This window comes from Suncus etruscus, chromosome 7, assembly GCF_024139225.1.
Source record: "Suncus etruscus isolate mSunEtr1 chromosome 7, mSunEtr1.pri.cur, whole genome shotgun sequence".
Lineage (NCBI taxonomy): Eukaryota > Metazoa > Chordata > Mammalia > Eulipotyphla > Soricidae > Suncus > Suncus etruscus.
In genome coordinates, this window is record NC_064854.1 from 16,439,221 (window position 1) to 16,463,557 (window position 24,337).

Genomic DNA, 24,337 nt, shown 5'->3' on the forward strand with positions numbered 1-24,337 from the left:
AAAAAAATGCTACAGAATGAGAAGGAGAATTGATCTATGAGAAAACATCATAGAGGGCCCGGAGAGATAGCACAGCGGTGTTTGCCTTGCAAGCAACCGATCCAGGACCAAAGGTGGTTGGTTCGAATCCCGGTGTCCCATATGGTCCCTCATGCCTGCCAGGAGCTATTTCTGAGCAGACAGCCAGGAGTAACCCCTGAGCATCGCTGGGTGTGGCCCAAAAACAAAAACAAAAAAAAACAAAACAAAACAAAAAAAGAAAACATCATAGAAGCAACATGTGCTGTCTATTCTTCAGCTGTCCTAAGCAGATTGCTTATCAATTTGTTCCATGCATGAAATGATGTCGCGTGTTTTGAGAAACAAATTAGAGAAAAAATGGAAACAGGAATAGACCCTTTTTGCTCATTGTCCTAACAAGATTAGAGCTCCCTTTTGACATCTTCATAAATCTAATAACAAAAGCCAAGGGCTTCAAGGACAAGACCACATGTTCTATAAATCATTATATCCAGTGCTGTCCTCTCGAAAGAGAGTCAGCATTTGACATCTTTAGATAATTTGAAATATTTTAAATAAGGATGGGCTATAAAGATCTTCAAAATGTGGCCAAGACTGACAGAAACTTACATTGGTCATCATTTTTTTATCTGAGGCCCCATATAGATGAGAGGGCTCAGAAGAGCAGCCCCACACATACAAACCTGTTTCTAATCTCCTTCAGCCATACCTGTGAAGAACAGACAATCAACATGTCTCAGAGGCCTCAGGACACAATGTCTAAGGAAACTTCACATGCAAATTCGGGTTCCAGAGCAGAAACTGAAAGAACCATTACTGCAATATGGTCCCTGGTGGGGTGGGTGCCCCATAGGTTCCCAAAAAAGTATCATCCCATGGGACACTAGGTGCAAAAAAAATTTTTTCTATAAATAGGAAGAGAGTGAGAGTAAGAAATACTTCCCAAATCTTTATGCTGGGAAGAGTGCAAGTCTAATACAAAGCAGAGCTGAAGCTCATGTCACAATGGAAGGAGAGGTAGCCCGCTAAGGGTACCAAAGCAGGACTTTATGCATGAGGGTCTCCTTGGACATGAGAGAGAGAAATGGGAACAGAAGGTGTGAGCACCTGTTAAAAAATGCAAGAGAGGGCCCGGAGAGATAGCACAGCGGCGTTTGCCTTGCAAGCAGCCGATCCAGGACCAAAGGTGGTTGATTCGAATCCCGGTGTCCCATATGGTCCCCCGTGCCTGCCAGGAGCTATTTCTGAGCAGACAGCCAGGAGTAACCCCTGAGCACCGCCAGGTGTGACCCAAAAACCAAAAAAAAAAAAAAATGCAAGAGAGGTTGTCAACACATAAACCTTCTCAATAGTTTACACTGTTCCCAGTACCTGGAAGTTCTCCTGGATTCTCTTCTCATTGAAACTCTTGGCCAGCACTACCACTCCTCGCTGCAGCTGGTAGCGCAGGGCTACCTGCCCAGGGCTGCGTTTATATTTCTTGGCAATGGCCTTCAGGACTGGATCCTCCAGTAGATATGGACTGTCTTTGGGGACACTAAAAACAAGAACCAAACATGAGGATGTGAAGGGTATAGAATGATGACCATTCCTGGTCCCAGGAACCCAAATTACTGTGAAGAAGAAAAAATCTACTAAAAGTTAAGGGTAGATTACATGAGTATTTACATACAGAGACTCATAATTGTACTAAAGTGGTAATAATAATTTATATCAACAGGCAAAGGGAGGAGCAACCTGAGGTTATGTATCCATACTACAAAACTAAATAGCAGGAGAACATAATGAATTGAAATCTGGATGTCTGTAGTATTATATTTGTACCTCAAAGCTCTAAAGAGTTAGGAGGCTGAGCACAAAGAGCACGGTAACTAGGAGCAGTGAAATGTACTGACTCTCTGAACCAGAAATCACAATCAGAGAAAGAGAACTGGGGCAGTGAAGAATCTGCAAAGAAAACTTTCTGGGAGGAGGAAGTGTCTATTTTGTCCACATTGTGTGCTCCAAATTGTTTCCTCATTTTTTTCAATAAAGATACGTCCAGTCCAGCTGGGTTAAGTAGAATCTGTATCCATTTCATAAAGAAATGTGTACAGAGTGTGTAATATGAAGAGCATCTTACTCCAGGCATAGAAATTTACCCAAATTCCTCAGTCAACTGTGAACTGAAAGATGCTTCTATGGTCTCAGCCCTGAGCTTCCTCTCTAGTGCCACATAACTTACCACATTGTCTGGGTATGGCCTGCACTGTCAAATGATCAACAAAACTAGTCAGTACAGTTAAGTTTGAGTAAAAAGACTTAGTGAAAGAGGGAGAATGAAATGGTGGTGATTATTTCACCCCAGTGCTACATAGAATTGACTACAGTGGTTTTAAGATGTCCACTTCAAACTATTCAAACTCAATTTTACCAGAAATTTTGTCATGAATGAATTTCTTAGGGTAATAGAGATATTCTCATTACCATTTAAGGTCTCGTTGGGACCCCAGGGCACTATAGGCCACAAGGACAATGTCATTGGAATTGCAGAAATTTAGCAGCTTGTGCTGGTTTAGGTAAGGATGACACTCCACCTGCAGAAATGAACAAAGGAGACATCAGAACAATGAGCCAAAGATAAAGCCAGAGGGAACTTCTACTGAGTTAGGAGCAGACAGACAGTTTGTTCAAACAGGATCTTCCACAGACCCTCTAAGAGCTGAGTGGCATAGTTGACAGAACTGAGGAAACTATTTGTAGTGGTTCTTTATTAATTTTTCTAATGACTAGATTCAGAGTACTGGGAAATCTAAAAAGCAATTTCCACTAGAAAAAAAAAAAAACAAGGTCCTCAGAGATGTGACTAACTCAGAGCTAGCAGATAAGTTATAATTTAGGCGCAAGACATCTGATTTTGTGCATTCTGAGATGGAGAAGATGTGAAACATATTATGCCATATGGCCAGGCTCTCAGGAAAAGCCTTGTGCTGACAAAATGATGACTGTGTCCTTAAGAAGGAAAGTTACTGCCTGGATAAGCTGTGTTTCTCAATACAGATCATGAGCCACAAGAACAAGGTGGTCTCTTTGACCATCTTCACATCTTACTTCCAAGTAAAGGAATATCTCCGGTACAATCTCAATTTTTTTTATAAACTAAAGAGGAAAGCTAATTAATTTGTTTTGCAAGTAAATTAGAGGATACATAAGAATCAAAAGGAAAAGATGTAAAAAGAAGATAAGAGAGCAGCAGAGAACGAATGAGAGGAATAAGAAAATGAGATGCACACAAAAAAGTGTAGTATATAGGTTAAATATATTTATAGGTCATCAAAAGGGGAGGAGGGGGAAAAGTCATCAAACAAATCAAAAAATCCCAAACATGCACTCCACCACTTTTATGTTATATGTAACAAGAAAGTATTGCTGAGAGCTAATCAAATATTATGGTGCATAGGGCATAAAATTGCACACTTTCAACCTAGATATAATTTCTGGCATCCAAATAGCCCAGCTAATACCTCTAAGAATATATTTTGGGTGTAGAGCCTAGTGTAACATATCAGCATTGCCAGGTACATTCTATATAAAAAAAAATTAGAAAGCAAAGACAATGAAAGCTAGAGAAATGTCCGCTTAAAGCTCTATCATTTCAGATGAGATAAATTTCTTCCTGAAATCATTGACTTATGCATCATAGAGAGCCAACTCTGGATAAGTATCAGGAACTTTATACTTAATATTTTCCATATTAGTGAGCCACCACAACAGCTCATAGACAAAAAGAGAAGGAAAAAAGTGGCCCTATTAATCTTTCAGTATATTCCAGGGGGTCTAAAAAACTATGATTATTCACCACCCACTTCAGCAACATTACTAAAAAAATTAATGGAAAAAACATAAAAAACACCAAGTAAAATAAGCAAACATTATAACAAGGAGGCACAAAATTAACAATGAGCTTATAAATGATCAGAAAGCATAGTAAGTTGGTGAAACAACAATGCAATGATAAAGAAAAATGGAATGCTGCCATCGTTTTATTCCATGAAACAATGGCATGAGTAGTTAGCAAAACTCAAGAAATTATAAAGATTAAATGAGAAAACTACAAGCAAAAGTGACATATATTACATGTGAGACCAAAAAACTCATTAGAAGCTCTGAGCAGCAGCATTAGAGCAGTTGAGTAAAGATCAGTATGATGCCAGGTAAAGGAGATAAAAGAAATCTCTAGAAAATGAGAAAATGTGAGGATCAATCTTAAGAGAGTAAGCAGCACACTAGAGAAGTATGGAATGAGCTCATCTATCTAATACAATAATTATCAGACTCTGGAGACCAGAAAGGTCAAATTGATGCAGAACCAAGATAAAGAAATCACAGAAAAGAATTTTCCAGACTTACAGAATATAGACAGAGAATTACACACTACCCAAAAACTCCTTTCAAAATAAACACAACATAGAAAATTATAAAACAGTGTGCTCAGAATGACAAACCAAAAATAAGGACAATACGGACAGCAGCAATATCAAAAAGGGGAGTTATATAAAAGGGAAATTGTAAGATTCATAGCAGCACAATCAAATGAGATTCTACAAGCCCAAAGTGTAGAAAGATACAGTATAACTCAATGAAATGAACATCTAACCAAGAATACCCTATCAAACAAGATTATCATTCAGATTTGAAAGATAAAGAGCTTCATAGTCAGCAAAAAGCTTTGGAAATAGTCTTGAAACCGGTTTTGCAAGAAGTACTAAAGGAGCTTTTTTTTTTTTTTTTTTTTTTTGGTTTTTGGGCCACACCTGGCGGCGCTCAGGGGTTACTCCTGGCTATCTGCTCAGAAATAGCTCCTGGCAGGCACGGGGGACCATATGGGACACTGGGATTTGAACCAACCACCTTTGGTCCTGGATCGGCTGCTTGCAAGGCAAACACCACTGTGCTATCTCTCTGGGCCCTAAAGGAGCTTTTCTAAAGATCAAGACAAACTTTCAAGCAAGTGGCACTGAATGTGCAATCACTCACGTTACATCTGACTTCCCTGTACTAGATTCAGAAAGGATTGTTTACTGCTAGCTTGTAAAGGAATATTATAAATATTCAAGAATCAATATATTATTAAAAAAAGAATTAATATCGTGTTTGTATTGAATATGCTACATCTGGTTAGTGTTTTAGATGTGCATAGAGATATTTTTTGCAATGAACAAAAATGTTATATATTACAATGGAATAGTTATGGTAATGTTTCTTAAAACTTCTACATTTTAAAACTATGAGGGAAATGTTACAGATTCAGGGGTCTTCAAACTATGGCCCGAGGGCCACATATTGTATTTGTTCCTGTTTTGTTTCTTCACTTCAAAATAAGATAGATGCAGTATGCAGAGGAATTTGTTCATAGTTTTTGTTTTTACTATAGTCCAGCAGGCCAACGATCTGAGGGACAGTAAACTGGCCCCTGTTTAAAAAGTTTGAGGACCAAATTATGCGCTTGTCATAACACCTGTCAGGTTGGGCCAAACCCAAATCACTAAATTCTGGGGATTTAATTCAATTACTAAATTAAAATTGCTCCACCCAGGTTTCTGCTCTCAACCATATTCTTTCTACTCACTTTTCAAACCTCTTTGTGGACAAATAGCATCACCTTAAACTTTCTCTTGACCTGGCAGTTAAGTGCTGACAGGAATATGAGCAGTCCTTGCTATGTAAGGTTTAAGTTCTGAGCCTATTCAGGACAAAACCTTAAGCTCAATGAGAACAATTTTTACACAAGGACAAAACTATCCTCAACCAGCCCCTCATGGGAGCTTAAACCATAGCCATGGATTGAGTCTCCTCCCCATGTTCCCTCCACAGAACCTTCTGGAGAAAGGGAGATGAGAAGGAGGGGCAGGACAGGAGGCCTTGCCCCATGCTTACCTGGTTGCACACAGGCTTATACTTGAGTCCTGGCTTCATGAGGATCATCTCCAGCTGCCTGCGGTTGAAGTTAGACACACCAATGGACCTGGTTAACCCCGCATCTTTGCATGTCTCCAGGGCCTGGGTATGGCACAGGAGGACCCATGTCATCTTGTCTGTGCCCTGACCAGGAGCTACTGTAAGGTGTTCTCCAGGAACTGGCCTCTCATAGGTCATGCCCTTCCCACAGAAAATCCCAGTACCATTAGGGGCTTTCATCACCCAATACCCCAGCCTACTGTGGGACTCGGGACCATCCCAACTTCATGAATGGTTTCTGCAGTCAGGGCGCTCATAAGAGTTCTCTATGTTTTGTGAAGTCCATGTAATGTTCCAAGATATGTGGTGCAAAGAAGGTTCTCAGACCTTCCCCATCCAGGCACATTGTTAACCCCTTTGGCCTTCTCTTCACCCTGTGCTAAGTTCCTTAATAAACTCCCAGGTAAAACTCTACAGCCTTGTGTTCTCCAGTGTGAAGGGGTCAGGTGTGATCTCCTGGTGGCTAAAAAAACAAACAAACTAATATGAAAGTCCCTTCTAGTGCTTCACCCAAACTTGTTGCTGAGCCTTCTACTAAGGCCACAGCACTCTCCTCTCTGGAGACAGGAGGATACCCTGCACTGACCCCATCTGCCAAGTCAGTTGCTACCAATGATGCTGTAGGACCCCATTCCCACTTAAAAAGGGCTCAAAAGAGACCAGAGTCCCCCCCAAAGATCCAATAGAAACAGAATTCCTTTGAGCAGTCCACTCCTCCGCTCAACAATATTCACCAAAACTTACTGTTTTAACCCCTTTACCTCTGATAGCCCATGTAAAGACAACCTGGTGGCCAGGACCACACTCACCTCCCATGTCTCACACAGATCCACAGGCACATGAATCACCTTCCCGGCACCATCCTTGGGCAAGATCTCCTCTCCTGGCTGTGGGACAGAGAACATTGTTTGCAGCAACCTCACAGCATTTGTATTGTGTGTTTTAAGTTTAAGTGTGTGTGTGTGTGTATGTGTGTTATCCTGATTTGACTACCTTATAGCTGGGACTAGGAATTAGGCATCTGTCTCTTGCAGGAGTTGAGCACAGGAAGAGCAGAAAATCCCTCCTCCAACACATCTACCTTCCCAAGCGTCCTCACCTACAGGGCCTTGGAGCCAGAAGCAGGTCTGGGATCTATAGTGGGGAGGAAGTCTCCTCCTCACCACCAAAGTGCAGATACCTTCAGAGCTACCGGCATGTGAATGAGGAAGAGGTCCACATAGTCCAGCTTCAATTTCTTTAGGGATCGTTCCAGGCATGGACGAACCAAGTCTGGTTGAAGAAAAGTAGACCACACCTACAGGATCCAAAGAAATAGCATGGAAATTATCATTTCCACCATTAGGAAACAAATCCGGTCAAGATCATCAAATGGAAGACCATTTAAGACCAGAAAACAGTTCAAAGGGCTGAAGCATATAATGAGTACAGGATCACTGAACCTTGTTGTCCTGAATACCAATTAGGATAGCCCCAAAGTCTGAGGGCCAGAGGTTTGTTCAAACCTTCCCAAGCACAATGGCAGCTTCAGATTTAAAGAAATAGAATCTTGATCTAAGATCTTATACCCAAAGTTTCATACCATCCTGAGCTCTCACACTTATGTTTCATACCATCCTGAGCATTTTCACCCTGTGTTTTAAACCATCAGAGACAAAGTCAGTTATGTTTCTCCAAAGATCTCAACCATCTAGAAAGGAAAAGATGCCCAAAGGGAAACCAAAGATTTGGGTGTTAGGTTACACCTTATTTTATACCAATACAAAGATTTTCTCCCTCATGCCCTCTGCCCTTCACCTAAGGCTTCTGAAATGCAAAAAAATTTACATAGATTGCATTAGCTCCATATAGAAACTTTGCTTCTAACTTGATTCTTCCTAAGTCTCAAGAAGAATTGAATGGCAAAAATAAAATGTGGTTGGTATGACAGATGCCACGCCAGAAAGTAGGAAGCCTTCTGATCCTAAATTTTTCACCTATATGCATGGCTTGGATAATTAATTTTTCACAGTTAACTGGCTCAAATATGACTTGGAGAATTAATATTTCACAGCTAACTGGCTCAAACCCATATTTCTGGAATTGGATTACAGCATGTGGAGCCCAAAAGTTGTGTATTCTCCACATACCTTGGTGGTGTAGAACAAGTCCTCCCTCCTCACGGTGCCATCCACCACCTTCTCTGTCATGGCTGCTCCCACTTCTTCCTCATTCTGATAGTAGTAAGCAGAATCAAAGTGCCGGTAGCCGACATCAATAGCCACTTTGGTGGCCTCATAAGCTTTCCTCTTAGGGACCTGCAGGATATGAATAATAAGATTGTTAGCATCTCACTCAGAGAGAAGCATTCTTCAGCTCCTGCTCAGGTGACATCTGATAGGCCCACTGGCACTTTCTTGACACCCTCCCAGACACTGTGGCTCAGTTCAGGCTCCCTCTTCCTGCATGCTCCCTGCTTGGGTAGTAGGTGACTCACAGCATGGTGGGGAGCTGATCCAAGGCAGTCTGAGTCTCTGCCTTGTCACAAATCAAAGCGGAAAAAGGAGGATCCCTGAAAACTGCCTCCTCAAACAGGACTTGTAACCAGGTCAGACCTCAGTAGGACTGTTGCATTCCTCATTCTCTCTGACTGACACTACAGCCACCTGTTGGTGGGCCCAGAGAGCAAAGGCTTCCTGCTCCTTTCTGCCCTCATGAACACAGCTGCTTCCATTGTGAGACCAATGCACTCTAGAAAAAAATCAAAGCACCCACTGGTTCCACATCCAGGGGTGTGGGCATCCCAAAGAAATATTGAAGGGTCCAGGGACTCAGGGAGTCAGCAGGCAGAAAATCCTGATTGGATTCTGTATTCATGAGTACTGAGAGCCCCCCCCCCCATACTCAAGAGGACTCATGACTTAAGGTACTGAATATGCTTTCCTCCTTGCACTAAGCTTCATAAGTCACTGTTTGTCCTGGGACTTGCTATCTGTTGGTGAAAACTGAACCCCTTATTGATTGTTTCTGAGTCCACAAATAGCTCCCAGAAAGATAAATTAATTCCCATTCTTCCATCCCCCCTTTTGGGAAGACCTTGGTAATAATATCCGGAGTAAATAATCCACACAGACAAAAGTTTAGGGGACAAAAGGTTCGGCAAAGAGAGTCCTTTGTCAGTCTGAAGCCAGCTCAAAAAGCCACTGGAACCAGCCATCAGCTCTGCCAATAAAGCCCCTTATGCCTCCCCAACAAGCTATTTATTTCCTCCTTTATCGCCCCCACCTGGAAGGTCCAGGTGGGACGACAGGCAAAAAACATTTCTATAGCATACACTACAATTAGCATACAAGTGGCATACACCACAATTCCCCCTTTTTAGTAAAGAAACAATAATAATGTGCAGTATAATAATAATAATGCAAGAATATCTAACCCCAAACCCAGTTACAGAAGCAAAACTTTAATAAAATATAACATCAATTTTATAAGATTAAAAACTAAAATATAAAAACATTTATTACAGTAATCAAAAAATATAGAATCAAATATACTTCAAGGGATTCCAATCATAAAATATACAAATACAGACAGAGGCAGGGCTGCACCCAGAAGACTCCACATGCCAGCTGGTATGTTGGGGGCTCTGGGCAGGACAGCTAGCCATAGGCCCTTGGGCTGACCACTTAGTCCAGGGGACTGAGATCCCCCCATGCCAGGCAGGTCTTCAGGGCCATGCCTGGTTAATCGGGCTCTAGGGGGTGGGGAGGGAGAGAAATTCCTCCGGATGCATCCACAGACTACAGAGGCAGGGCTGCACCCGGAAGTCTCCACATGCCAGTTCTTCTGTTTCTCTTCAGCTGGTATGTTGGGGGCTCTGGACAAGACAGCTAGTCATAGGCCCCCTGGGCTGACCACTTAGTTCAGGGGACTGAGATCCCCCCACCCCAGACTGGACCCCATTCAGGAGTTATCTTCTTACTATTATTCATTCTCAAAAGCGCACAGGTGCAGCGTGACATATATACTTTTTAACAACACCCAAAAATATTCTTGTTTTTTGTTTTTGTTTTTGTTTTAGGTTTTTGGGCCACACCCGGTAACTCACAGGGGTTACTCCTGGCTATGCGCTCAGGAGTCGCTCCTGGCTTGGGGGACCATATGGAACACCGGGGGATCGAACCGCAATCCATCCTAGGCTAGTGCTGGCAAGGCAGACACCTTACCACTAGTGCCACCACGCCAGCCCCCCAAAAATATTCTTAATTTTCTACTGTTTTTAGGGGAAAAATGGAATTCCCTAGATTTGGAGGATAATATTCAAATAGGTCTCTAAAGTCAGTGTATATGTAGACATGACTTCCTATACAGTAGTCCTCTCTGACTACCAAGCCTAATCCATAAACAATTCATCTATACAATATATATATATATATATATATATATATATATATATATATATATATATCCCTTCTGATATGTTTGCCCTCCTCCACACAGATCCCCTTCTATTCTCTCATCTCCCTATCCGGAGTTGTTATCTTCCCCTTAATTAACCCTCTTTACCCTCAGTTCTTTAATTTTTTTAGACACCAAGACAACTTCCTGCCCCAACAGATTCTGCCCTTGGCACACCCCTATATAGCTCATTATTACTCCTTAACTCTCCCACCCACAACCATCAGTACATCACTTTTACCCTTTTTAACTTCAGTACTGCACAGTTCTAATCACAGACCAAAGTCGTGCATTGGATTTAACAACCCCCAACTATTTCAAAAGACATAAAATGGACACATATGTCTTTTAAATATTTTATGTGTATTTTCTTTAACAGCTATAACTCTTTCTAAATATTCTTTTACCGTAACGATTCTACCTACTGTTTATCTTGTCTTCTCCTTGTGAGCTGTTCAATAAGGGATTTTGTTGGAAGAGTCCCTCAGTTTAATGCTTATGATTGAACCATGTCATGGGGATTGTTGGACTTGTTCTTATGGCCCCCATATGCGCTGATAACACCACGTGGCATTGTTCCTCATTTGCATGGGCACATTAAAATGGGAAAATACTATACATACAAATAAGTTCTTATCTAATAGAGATTGGAACACACTAATCTTGTAGTGCAATGGGACCTAACACCCTTGAACATTGATATAATGACATGGCACAGGCCTCAGAAGAATGGGCATCCACCATTCACCCCTGAACCAGGGAAGCTATCTATGAAACATCCAAGGTTTTTTATAACAACACCTGGAAGCAGTCCTCTACCAGGGAAGACGCTACCACGGCTCTGACATCGACCTGTTCAAGAGACTTCCTTTAACATTCAGAAGACTTGACAACAACAACAACCTGCTTACAGGACTGGGTTCTCTGCATTACCCTTTAATTGTGAGGTGAAACGAGAAGACACTCTGCACCATCCTAACTGCAGTATAGGATATGCAGATTCCAGGATCTTTAATACATAAACATGATACCAACAACAAAGACTGTGTGAAATATAAAAGTATATTGGCACTACAGACAATGTCCTGGATTGGAAGTTTGCCTGGAGCCTAGAGTTGGTCTTATGCCAGAAAACTTCAGGGGTAGGGTCTCCTTGTATTTAGGCCAAGGCTTTTCCTTTCTTTTTTTTTTTTAATATAATTTTTATTTTGATCATAGTGACTTACATATTGTTGACAATAATATTTTAGGTACATATTTACATAAAATCAGGGGGGATTCCCATCCCCAAATTGCCCTCCCTACACCTCCGTTTTTGTCTTACCTCCCTTTTCCTCTTCCCTCACCCCCAGGGCGGCTAGAATATGTGGTCCCCTCTGTCTCTAACCAACTACTTAGTAGTCTTGCATCAGTTTGGTCTTGATGCCTCCCTTATTTCCCCCTCTAAGTAGGGGCAGGGGTAGCTAGTTCAAGTTGCGTGGTTTTGCCTGAAAAAGAGAAAATAAATAAACTGGGGTAAGAGTTTAATACCCCGAAAATGGGCAGAATCCTTCTAGAGGTTCTCATCATCGATTTGGGAAATGAAGGAGAAAAAGAAGTTGAAACACTCCACCAGTACCAAAAGAAGTGTCAAATATCCAGTGAGGACTCCAGCTATAACGATAAGCACCACAAAAAAAAAAAAAAAACAGATAAAAAACAAAACAAAACAAAACAAACAAAAAACAAACACAAACAAAAAAAAAAAACGCCGTGGTCTTGAAATAAGAAACATGGCTTTTCCTTTCTATGTCCTTCATATTTTGGTGGGTCTATGCAAACAATAATTGCCACTCTAACACCATTTTTACTGTGCTCCTTTGACTCTAATCCTTAAGAAAAACTTTTGAGGTTAACTTAAACTAATATGCATGTGCATGGAAATGTACAAAAGTACTTTGCCTTCAATGTTTAAGGAGTTACATAAGTTTTATGTCTTTAGATTGCTTTGTGTGCTGCTAAGAAATATTATGTATTACAATCTGGGGACTTGAGGGACAAAGTAATTGTACATGGGTTCTATTTTATTTTTCTTAATGTTCTTTGGCTGAAAGTTCAAAGTTAAGATATCAGCAATGGGACTACTGAGAATTCTGTTTATGGGTGATTGTCCTTCCACTGTAACTTTACCTTGTCTTCTTTCTTTGCATCTTTGTTCTCATAATTAAAAATAAAAAATTAAAAAAATACAAATACAACAGCTAAAAAATTTTACCAGGTTCAAAATCACTCTAAAATGGTAGGGAGTGTAGAACTCCCAAAAGTCCGACCAAAGACATTTGGTGAATCAGGGAAGATGAGTTGTAACTTGATACAGGATACAGCACTGAAACAGTTAACGATGTATTCCTCAGTTGGAGATCAGGAGGTTTGTAACTGTGGGTGAAGGAGGCGATCCGCACATGTGAAGGGATTCCTATAAATAAAATACTAAGGACTAGGAAGAAAGAGGGAATGATGAGAAACAATAAATTGGGGGAGAAAATGTCAGGAAAAAGGAGCCATATACAAAATATGCAAGACAAACAGACATGCAATAAGACATGCACATACATACTATACAAAAATATGGGAATAACACTCACTAATAATTACCAAATATATCTATTGCGAAGGAATTAAAATAGAGCCAAAGAAAAATTGTAATGTATGCCACTTGTAAGCTAATTGTAGTGTATGCTATAGGAATGTTTTTTGCCTGTCATCCCACCTGGATCTTCCAGGTGGGGGCGATAAAGGAGGAAATAAATAGCTTGTTGGGGAGGCATAAGGGGCTTTTTTGGCAGAGCTGAAGGCTGGTTCCAGTCGCTTTTTGGAGCTGGCTTCAGACTGACAAAGGACTCTCTTTGCCAAACCTTTTGTCCCCTAATCTTTTGTCTGTGTGGATTATTTACTCCGGATATTATTACCAAGGTCTTCCCCAAAAGGGGGATGGAAGAATGGGAATTAATTTATCTTTCTGGGAGCTATTTGTGGACTCAGAAACAAACAATAAAGGGCTCTGTTTCCACCAACAATTGGCGCACAAAACAGGTGAATCTGGATCCTCTGTAACTTTAAGTGACATCTTTTTTTTTTTTTTTTTTTCGTTTTTGGGTCATACCCAGCGGTGCTCAGGGGTTACTCCTGGCTGTCTGCTCAGAAATAGCGCCTGGCAGGCACGGGGGACCATATGGGACAACCACCTTTGGTCCTGGATTGGCTGCTTGCAAGGCAAACGCCGCTGTGCTATCTCTCCGGGCCCTAAGTGACATCTTTTATTGGAAATTGCCTCTGGAGGTCATTGTTTGGTTTCTCTGGATACTCACGCTCATTATGGCATCTGTTATTAAACACATCGGTTAGGCATTATTCAAGTGCATTATTTTGTTTGGATGTAAACCACTTGGTTTGGCACTAGCAAATATCATTGTCATTTGATGGTTGATATGTATATTTCAATAGAAAATTTCTACTTCTATTTTTGCATTGCTTGTGTGGCCTCCATTAGTTATAGTTTATAGAATTTCTGTGTTGGCTAACATGACTATCATGTGTATAGGCATTGGCTGGTGGTTATGAAATAGTGTGGAAATTGTAAAGTGATGACCAGTATGGACAATAAAAAAAATTTATCTTACGAAACTTTAGACTAAGGTACAGGCTGATAAATCAAGAATACAAGCATTTTTGCCAGAAAAAATTAACCCAGACATGTAATTTAAACATTCACGATCCAAATCAAAATCTTATTTTAAGGTTCAAAAGGCTAGTTTATTGAGTAGTTGGAATTTAATTTGAGTTTAGACATCCCATCATGATGTATACAGAGTGATACACAAAAAACTAAATGTCAAGTCAGAGACATAAATGTAGTGTACCTCTTAAAAAATAAATAAGGTAGTAAGTACCTTATTCTTTTTTAATATATTTTTATTTAAGTAACATGATCATAGTTGGGTTACAGTCACAATCAGAACACCCCCCTTCACCAGTGTAACATTACCATCTCCCCACTTCCCATCCCCTGCCTGTATTTGAGACAGGCATTCTACTACAGTTATTTGTTTTTTAAGCTCAGTAAGTTGTATTTTTTCTTAAAGAATAAGAGTAAAGGGCCCGGAGAGATAGCACAGCGGCGTTTGCCTTGCAAGCAGCCAATCCAGGACCAATGGTGGTTGGTTCGAATCCCTGTGTCCCATATGGTCCCACCCCGTGCCTGCCAGGAGCTATTTCTGAGCAGACAGCCAGGAGTAACCCCTGACCACCGCCGGGTGTGGCCCAAAAACCAAAAAAAAAAAAAAAAAGAATCGGAGTAAAAAAATATAGTAAAGGTGTGATAGTGGCAATTGATGTTGTTTGCATAGAAAAATGGAGAAAATGGAAAAAATACTTGACCTGATTACAAAAGGCCTCACCCCACAAGTTTATTGACTTAGACCAACTCTGGGTTCCAGGCATACCAGTCTGTCCAACCCAAGTCATTCTCCATGGTCCCGGTGAAAACTTTTTCACACTTTAGCTATTGTTGGTATCAGATTCTTATATTTATAAGATTCTGGGTCTGTTGCATTTTTTTCATTGATGTTGGGCTGATGTGGAGCATCCTCTAGTTTCAGCATACCATTAAATGCGGAGTGGTCTGCCCTGCCAAGCAGGCTGAGTTGTCTGGGTATTGAGAGCACTCTTTGGAGTAAGTCCAATGCCAAAGCAGTGGTAGGTCTTCCCTGGTAGAGGCTTGGATCCTGGTAATGTTATAGACAATTGTGGTTGTTTCCATAGATGGCATGCATTGTTTAGGTGGTGTGTGAGCAATGCCCATTCTTCTGAGACCTAGGCCAAATCATTATGCCAATGTTCAGGGTATAAGGCCTAATTGCATTACCAAATTTGTGTTCCTATCTCTATTAGATAAGAACTTGTTTGCATATGTATTATTTTCCCACTTTAATGTGCCTATGCAAAAGAGAAGCAATGCCACAAGATATTGTTGGTGCATCTGGGGGCCGACGAATAAAGTCCAACATTCCCCGTAACTTGGTTCAAACATGAAATCTATACAGAGATACTCTTCTACCAGTATTGCTTATAAAACAGATCTTAAAGGGGGAAAATCAAATAACAAAACCAGTGGACAAAATTGTCACTATATGAGGACGTTCAAAAAGAGTTATAAATATTAAGGGAATACATCTGAGATATACAAAGGAGATACATGTGTCCCTTTTATGTTTTAGAAATAGTCAAGAGGGAGGGTGCTATTTCCGATACACCACTTTGGTCTGTGATTTGGACAAGCAAAGAGCACATGGAGCCATGTCAACCCCTTGTTGCCTGCTGAAGCTTCCGAACTCCCTGGGGAGGGTGTTTGCTTCCTAATTGCTGGAAGTCGGAAGTTCACCAGTCCCCTCCCAGCCTCTTGCAGGAACTAGGAAGCCTGGGGTCTCTTTTAAATTGCTCCTCACCGGAATCCACTTGCTGGGACCCTGAGCAGGTGTCCAGGAATAACCCTGGGGACGAGGAGGAAGGAGAGAGATGGCTGGGGGTGGGGGGGGCAGCCGAGGCTGCATCTTCCCCTTAGCTTGGCCAAAAATCCTACAGTGTGGAGCCATGCCGTCCACATATTGCCTGTTGAAGCTTCAGACTCCACCCAAAAAATTACTGTGAAAGATATGTAATCGACCTTGGCCAAAACAAAAATCATTAGTACAGAAAAATGGTTAAAGGTGGGGTAACAGAAGGTGGGAATGAGGGGAGTAAACGAATAAAGATGAGCTCCTGGATGGCTTTCAGATTATGAGAAACAGATGAAACACAATGATATCCAAAATTTGTCAATATTTCACAATGGACAGGTTTAGGTAAGGAAACTTCCCTGGTAATTCCTTAAGCCAGAACCTATGGTGCTGCTATTCCCACCTCTCTGGCTTGCCCAGGCATGTGGGCCCAAGGGAAGCCCTGGAGTTCCAGAGGAGAGGAGGTAGAGGGGTTGCTGGGTGACCCATGTCCCCACACCCCTGCCTAGGCCTGGTTAAAGAGGCTTATGGCATGGCGGAGGGCTGCCAAACACCCATGCTGGCAGAACCTCCCAGCTCTCAGAAAGGAAAGAGATCCTTCAAGAGCTGGAAGGCAGAAGGGGTCAAAGTCCCCACCCCAGACCCTCCCTCTGGAGCTGGGAGGGAAATGGGGAAAGCCTAGGGAAACCAATCAGCTCCTCCAAGAGACCCACCTCACTGGCTTGCCCAGGCATGTGGCCCTGGAGAAGCCTTGGAGTTCCGGAGGGAGGAGGTAGAGGGGTGCAGGTGACACATATCCCACACCCCTTCCTAGGCCTGGTTAAAGAGGCCTTTGGCATGGCGGAGGGCTGCCAAACCCCATGCTGGCAGAACCTCCCAGCTCCCAGGAAGGAAATAGCAAATCAAAATCGTGACACTGATGACCAACCCACAGTGCTAAGTTCACAAGGGAGTCCTGATTCTGTTCACGGGTATGGACTCAACATAGATTTGTGCCAACTCAGACAGTGAACCACATCCTAGCACTCCACACCTCAGGCCTCAGAGCCCTGTGCAGGGTACTTCTGCTAATCTGGCCTCAACTCCATTGCAGACAGTATATGTTTCAACTTATCAACCTCTCGAAATTGGAGGATGTGGAACGGTTTTTAAAAAGCATGTAAAATTTTGGGGGCGACCTCTCCATACTGTCTGAAGATACTAAGAAATATGGTGTCAAAAAATAATTTGGACTCTGTATGACTTATAAAAAACATTGCTGAAATATGCCTGCCATCTAAACAACTAACTGAATGGGAAATGTTATATGCAGAGGAGTGAAAATCCAAATTATATAGCCTGAATGGAAAAAAAAAACGAGTGGCAGGCGTTAATCTCGTATGAATTATTAATGAGAGAAAAATCAATATGCAGGTGTTCAGGCACAAGCGGCTTTACCTAAGGAAATCTCAAAAATAATTAAAGACATTGCATTGTCTTCATGGGAAAAAATTGATGCTAACAGTACTGGTGAGGGAATCTTTTTAAAAATTATCCAAGGTCCCCATGAGCCTTATGTAAATTGTGGGCTAAGCTCAAAGATGCTTTAAAAATACAAATTAAAAATGAGGAGGTGAGAAAAATTTCTAGAAAAATGTTTGGTTTATCTTAATAGCAAATTTGGCTTGCAAATTGGTATTGGGCTCCGTTGCAGAAAAAAGCTGATTTAAATAAATTTTATATGCATGTAGGAATGTTTATGATATGCCCCATTCATTAGCAAACTTGGATCTGGTACAAACCTTTGCAATTACTAAAGAAACAATACCTCTTTAACCTCCGGAGACAAAAAGGTCACTGGAAAGCCAGGTCTCTGCCCAAAATGTAAAAAGAAGGTCACCATTGGGCGAAAGATTGTAGATCTGGAAATCTCCATAATAATAACATAGGGAGAGGTTTTAACACAAACCCTAGAGACAATTTTTCCTGTTACCATTGTGAGAAAACAGGGGCATATTAAAAAGTAATTGCCAGCTTTTTTTAAATTCAGCTCTTCCAGGACCTACATTCACAAAACAGGGAAACACCAACAGGGACAATCGCCAGGGCCCTTTCAAATTAGGGGCAAAGTCCATCAAACCGTAATTCTTCCCACCCAGCCCAAGATTTATCTCAGTTAGTGAATAACACATATCAGTGGGGGGGGGGCAGCACTGGGCTTGACATAGCTTTCCCCCGAGGGATATTGCAATTTATTCAGGAGAATGTCCCTATATGTTACACACAGGTAGAGTGGGACCACCACCCCCCCAGATGCTATGGGTTTGATTCTGGGCAGAAATTCCCTCAATATAAAAGGTATATCACTCCAAGGACGGAGAAACCCCGTATTTCTTAGGCCAAGTGAATTCCTTTTCGAATGACCCCAATATTTACTGTGCCAGGGCAGGAGGGAAAAAACAAAAATACAAAAAGCACAAAACCTTGGTTATTTTTTATATATTATTTTTATCTTCATTTATTATTATTATCATTTTTATTTACCTATCTATTTTTGGTCGATTTCTCTGTTTGGGTGTGATTATTGAAATTGTTGTCCCCAGTTATACTTATTTTTTTTCTCTTCCTTTCTTTTCTTTCGTTATGTGCTATGCCATGTTTCTTATTTCAAGACCATGGCGTGTTTTTTTTGTTTGTTTGTTGTTTTGTTTGTTTTGTTTTGTTTTTTGTTTGTTTTTTGTGGTGCTTATCGATATAGCTGGAGTCCTCATTGGATATTTGACACTTCTTTTGGTACTGGTGGAGTGTTTCACCTTCTTTTTCTCCTTCATCTCTCAAATTGATGATGAGAGCCTCTAGAAGGATTCTGCCCATTTTTGGTGTATTAGACTCTTACCCCAGTTTATTATTTTTCTCTTCTTCAAACAAAACCACGCAACTTGAACTAGCTAGTCCTGCCTCCCAGTTAGAGGGGGAAATAAGGGAGGCACCAAGACCAAACAGGTGCAAGACTACTAAGTAGTAGGCTAGATACAGAGGGGACCACATATTCTAGCAGCCCTGGGGGTGAGGGAAGAGGAAATGGGAGGTAGGACAAAAACGGAGGTGTAGGGAGGACAATTTGGTGATGGGAATCCCCCCTAATTTTATGTAAATATGTACCTAAAATATTATTGTCAACATATGTAAGCCACTATGATCAAAATAAAAATTATATTTAAAAAATGTAAAAATAAATAAATAAATAAATAAATAAAAGGTATATCAGTAACCACAGGTGTCATTGATTCAGATTCAAAGGGATAAATTATTGTAGTCATTAACATGCTAGCTATTTGGACTTTCAAAAAGGGGGAGACAATTGTCCAGATAGTTATAGTACCTTGTGTTAAACTTGGGGCCGTGACCTGCATAAACAATGGAAGGCAGAATTCCATATTCCATTAGCTTAAGGTGAGCCTGAACCTTCTCCTTAATTAAAAACCAAAAATTTTTGGTAGGGGCCACTGCCAGAAAAAATCCAGCACTGATAAAAATAAAACGGAAAGCTAATGAACCAATATGGATAGGTCAGTGGTCCCTTAAAACTGAGAAATTATAGGTGCTATCAGAATTAGTGGAAGAACAGCTAACATTAAGACATATTGAATCTTCATTTTTCCAATGGAATTCGCCTATTTTACTATAAAAAATTGGGAAAAATGAAGACTGCTAATGGATCTTAGAGCTGTAAATTTATATCTGGTCCCTATGGGAAAATTACATCACCTGTATACCATCACCTGTAGTAATACCTAAGGAATGGCCACTAATTATAATTGATCATGAAAGGACTGCTTCTACCATATTCCTATTTACCCAGATGATAAACACCGTTTTGCATTCTCAGTTCCTTCTATCAATTATACCCACCCCTGCAGACATTTCCAATGGACCGTTCTCCCCCAGGGCATGCTAAATTCACCAACTATGTGTCAATATTTTGTTGACAAGATTTTGATTCCTGCTCATGAAAGATTTTCCCAAGCCATAATTTGTCATTATACAGATAACATCCTTATTACAATGAACAATGAAACAAATTTAAAAATTATACTTCTATCTGATTGTTTGCAAACGGGCAGAGGACAGAAAATAGCTTTAGAAAAAATACAGACCATGTCACCATATCAATACTTGGGTTTTATTTTAGACCGAACATCAATAGGCCCACACAAAAATTCCCGATCAAAAAAGAAATCCTTAAAACACTTAATGACTTTGTCAGAAATTTTTAGGGTGACATAAATTGCTCTGCCTGGTCCTAGGAATCTTGAATGCAGGAGCTGTTTAATCTGTTTAAAACTTTGGAAGGTAATCCTGCGTTAGATAGCCCCAGAAATTTAACACAAGCTGCCAAAAAGTAATTGGACATTTTCTTGAACAGACTGTAAAAATCATTTATCTTAAGATTCATCCAGGAGAGAAGGTATTTTTATTAATCTTCCTTACAAAAGAAAAACCTACAGCAGCTTTGATGCTAACAGGCTGGTTCTTTGGAATGGGTGTTATTTACATAACAAACAGCCTCAGTCTGTGATACCTTACCTGCAATTAATCTCAGAATTGATTATCAAAGCAAGACTCAGATCAATATCTTTATTAGGTTTTGATCCAGATATAATAGTACTGCCAATACCAAAAAAAGGAAATTGAGTTAATATTGCCTCTTAATGAATCTCTACAAAGGGCCCTCTTAGATTTCACAGGAGAGATTTCTTCTCATTATTCAGCAGGAAAAACCTGGGACATTTTGAAAAAAGACTCAGTTGTTATTTCTTCGATTGTATGGGATTCTCCTATTCCCAATGGAAAAAGTTTTTTATGTAGATGGATCCAGTGGAGGGAGGGGAAGAATAATCAAAGAAAATATAAATATAATGATAGATACCAAGTATAAGTCTGCACAGAAAGTTGAATTAGCAACGTTAATTTACCTATTAGAAAATATATCTGAAGCCATGAATGTTTGTTTCTGATTCTTTATATGTTTATAAATTTATGCCCAGTGATAGCCACTGCCTCCTCAATTCTCATAGTCCAATTATACAGAACTTACTGAAAATAATACAACTTATTCAAAAATGAACTGAACCCCTTATTGATTGTTTCTGGAGTCCATATATAAGCTCCCAGAAAGATAAGTTAATTCCCATTCTTCTGTCCCCCCTTTTGGGGGAAGACTTGGTAATAATATCTGGAGTAAATAATCCACACAGACAAAAGATTAAGGGACAAAAGGTTCGGCGAAGAGAGTCCTTTGTCAGTCTGAAGCCAGCTCCAAAAAGCCACTCAAACCAGCCATCAGCTCTGCCAAAAAAGCACCTTATGCCTCCCCAACAAGCTATTTATTTCCTTCTTTATCGCCCCCACCTGTAGGATCCAGGTGGGATGACAGGCAAAAAACATGTCTATAGCATACACTACAATTAGCATATAAGTGGGCATAAAATTACACTACCTATTTTCAGGGACTTTTCAGACTGGAAATAAAGAGAGTGGCAGGCAGAGAAACAGAGGGGAGATGACAGGCTCTTGTCCCTTGACTTAGATTAAAGTTATTGTACTGTGCTGTTGGGTTAACAAGTGTTCATCATTAACTATGATGATCATGTCAGCCTTCACTCTTAACTATGATGGTTATGTCAGCCTTCACCCTTAACTATGATGGCTTCCTATTTTACATATCAAAGACCCACCTAGGTAGGAATGAACTTCTAGATAGATTCTTTATCATAGTTTCCTTTCCATGTGGATGATCCTAACTTCTCAATAAATATTGAAGTACTGGCAGGCCTCTTCCTCTTGAGCCACATCTAGAAATTGTCCCCAGACCTGTTTTTCATCTCTATTTAGCCTGGTTAGAATTATTTCCCGTGGTGGCCCTAATCCAGACCCACTCCCCTTTTGTTTTTCATGAGATTACAGCCTGTAGAATGGCTTTCTCTTGTACATATTTGTCATTAAGTTGTGGGTGAGCCTAAGATGCTTCTCTGCCCTCAGCCCTCTGCCTTCCAGGGTCCTCTCTTAAGATCAGAGGGTAGGACTGAGGGATTGATGGGCAGAACAGCCTCCAAAACTCCGAAGGGAAGTGGAAAAAACTTTTCTGGGCACCAAGTAGGCACAATTCAAAATCTTCTGGATCTGACTTAGAAAGTACTGTGGGAAGGGCAGTTTCCTGGCACATAACCAACCCATATTCAATTCTGGCACCATATATGGTCCCCCAAGTCCAAGAAATATGGAGACGGGAGTAAGCCTGAGCATAGCCTAGTGTGGCAAATAAAAATATATAAAGAGAAAAAAAGCCTAAGTGTGCAAAACCTTAGATTCACCAGTAGGATTCAACACATGCTAGTTTGCTATAGCAGTCATAATGATATATCAGTATAGGTATGTTATTCAAATATATCAGTGTATATTTTGTAGTATCTCTAAAAGTCCTATTCAACTAATGATAATAATAAAAAACATCTCATAATCACAGTCCCTGTTAAGGTCCCACAAAATTGCACCAGACATGCTACTTCATAGAGTCAGTGAGCAGAGCCAGGGTGATGGCAAACTGAGAGGGTGTTTGCCTTGCAAGCAGCAGACCCAGGTTCAGACCCTGGAATCATATTTGGTCCCTTGAACACCATCAGAAGTGATTCCTCAGTGCAGATTCAGGAGAAAACCCTGAGTATTTTTAGGTGTGAATCAAACCCAACAAAAAAGACATACATAAATAAACAAACAAACATAAACAAAGAGTTCATGAAGGACCCTAAATGTAGTTTGAAATCAGGCAGCATACATGGCAAAACTACATGCTTACAAGATGCTCACCCAAGTTTCTTGCGACTCTAAATATGGTCCCTAAGCCCCACCAGCAGTGATCGCTGAGCATAGAGTCAGGTCTCTGAGCAAAGCTGGATATTGCCAGAAACGCAAATAACACAAACAAAGCAGCACACTGGGTAATGCAGACATACTTGTGGTGTGATATTTACCCTCATATTTTTGTTGGTAGCCCCAAATTACTCTAACCTCCAAACATACCCCCCAGACACTCTCTGAACAACACAGAGCCCCAATACCCAAGTGTTCTGAATCCTGCCCTGGGTGACCTGGAAGCAGTTCAGGTGAGAGAAAAGCTGAAGGCAGTGCCAGCATCATCTGTGCCCTTACATCAACCCATTCCCAAATGTGTCAGGCATGTTCTAGAAACACTCAACCGTGTGCTCTGGGCAACATCTCACAACATACACACCTGGCACTCCATGTCACCTGTGAGTACCAGGCCCTGGGTCGTGCCTGCCACACTCCCACAAAGACCTAACACCTGGGGCCTTGAGCTCTGTCAGCCACAAGCACCACAGGTCATCGCTGCACTCAGGGCATACCCCTGGCCCAAAGCTAGTGAACTTACATCTTCAGAAGCGTAGGTGCCAAAGCCCAGCACTGGCATCAGGTGCCCATCACTCAGCCGCACACACCGACTGTTCTTGAGCTCCATCACCACCAAAGTACTGCTGCCAAGGTCCTTACTTAACTGCCCAGAGTACAAACTCCAGCAGGAGGCAAAGTCCCAGGGTTCTTATATCACGACAATAGGCAGACCAGGGCAAGCAGCCAAGTCTTCCCAAAAAAAAGAACAGGGCCCAAGTGGCAGTTTCCAGGTGTCTGCCTGTGTGTGCCGAAGTAGGGGGCCCGTCCACCCACCCTCCTAACTCTAGGGCAGCTAAGAATGAACCCAGTGACTCGGCTGATATGAGAATCACTGAGGATCAGCAGAGTTGCTCACAGCTACAGAGTGGTTGTCTCCTTTCTGTCAGATATGACACCCACAGCACACAGTAGACTCAAGATGGCCAGAACCCAGGGCGATACTAGGCACAGCACATGAGCAAATACCCAGGGGCCTCCTGAACTCTAGTCTGTGTATTCCAGAGCTTGGAGCTGGCAGGAAAGAAACTTTCTGAGTGTTAAACCATTCTTCAACACAGAATTACCAGAAACAGAAATAAATAAAAGTAAAGAAAGTATACTAGAGCTCAGTATAAGGGCCCTCAAGCCAGAGACTCTGAAAACTCGAAGGTTCTTTCACACCGCATTACTTACTTTCTCTACATAGGTTTGGCAGACAAGGACACATTTCTACATTATTATAATATTATACTATTATATTAAATCTATATGGTATATTATAACACATAATATATTATATATTATATCTACATTACTGAAGCAAATTATCCAGAAGCAAATGGAGGGGTGAGAGCATATCAGAACAAGCATCTACTACCAAGTATGTGACAGACATCATGCTTCCAAGCACATTCCCTTCA

At 41.0% G+C, this 24,337-nt stretch overlaps 1 protein-coding gene across 3 annotated transcripts in view; it reads right to left on the reverse strand.

The window, feature by feature from the left end:
• The window catches only part of LOC126013285 (aldo-keto reductase family 1 member C15-like), a 509,781-nt gene that overhangs the window by 421,942 nt on the left and 63,502 nt on the right, over window positions 1-24,337 (reverse strand). For 2 of the 3 annotated variants that reach the window (XM_049776308.1, XM_049776312.1), the window contains exon 7: window positions 1,393-1,558. The exons of the other annotated variant lie outside the window; for it this stretch is intronic. In XM_049776308.1, coding sequence (XP_049632265.1) covers window positions 1,393-1,558 — 166 coding nt within the window. The remainder of the gene's footprint in view (window positions 1-1,392; window positions 1,559-24,337) is intronic. 3 annotated transcript variants of the gene reach the window in all.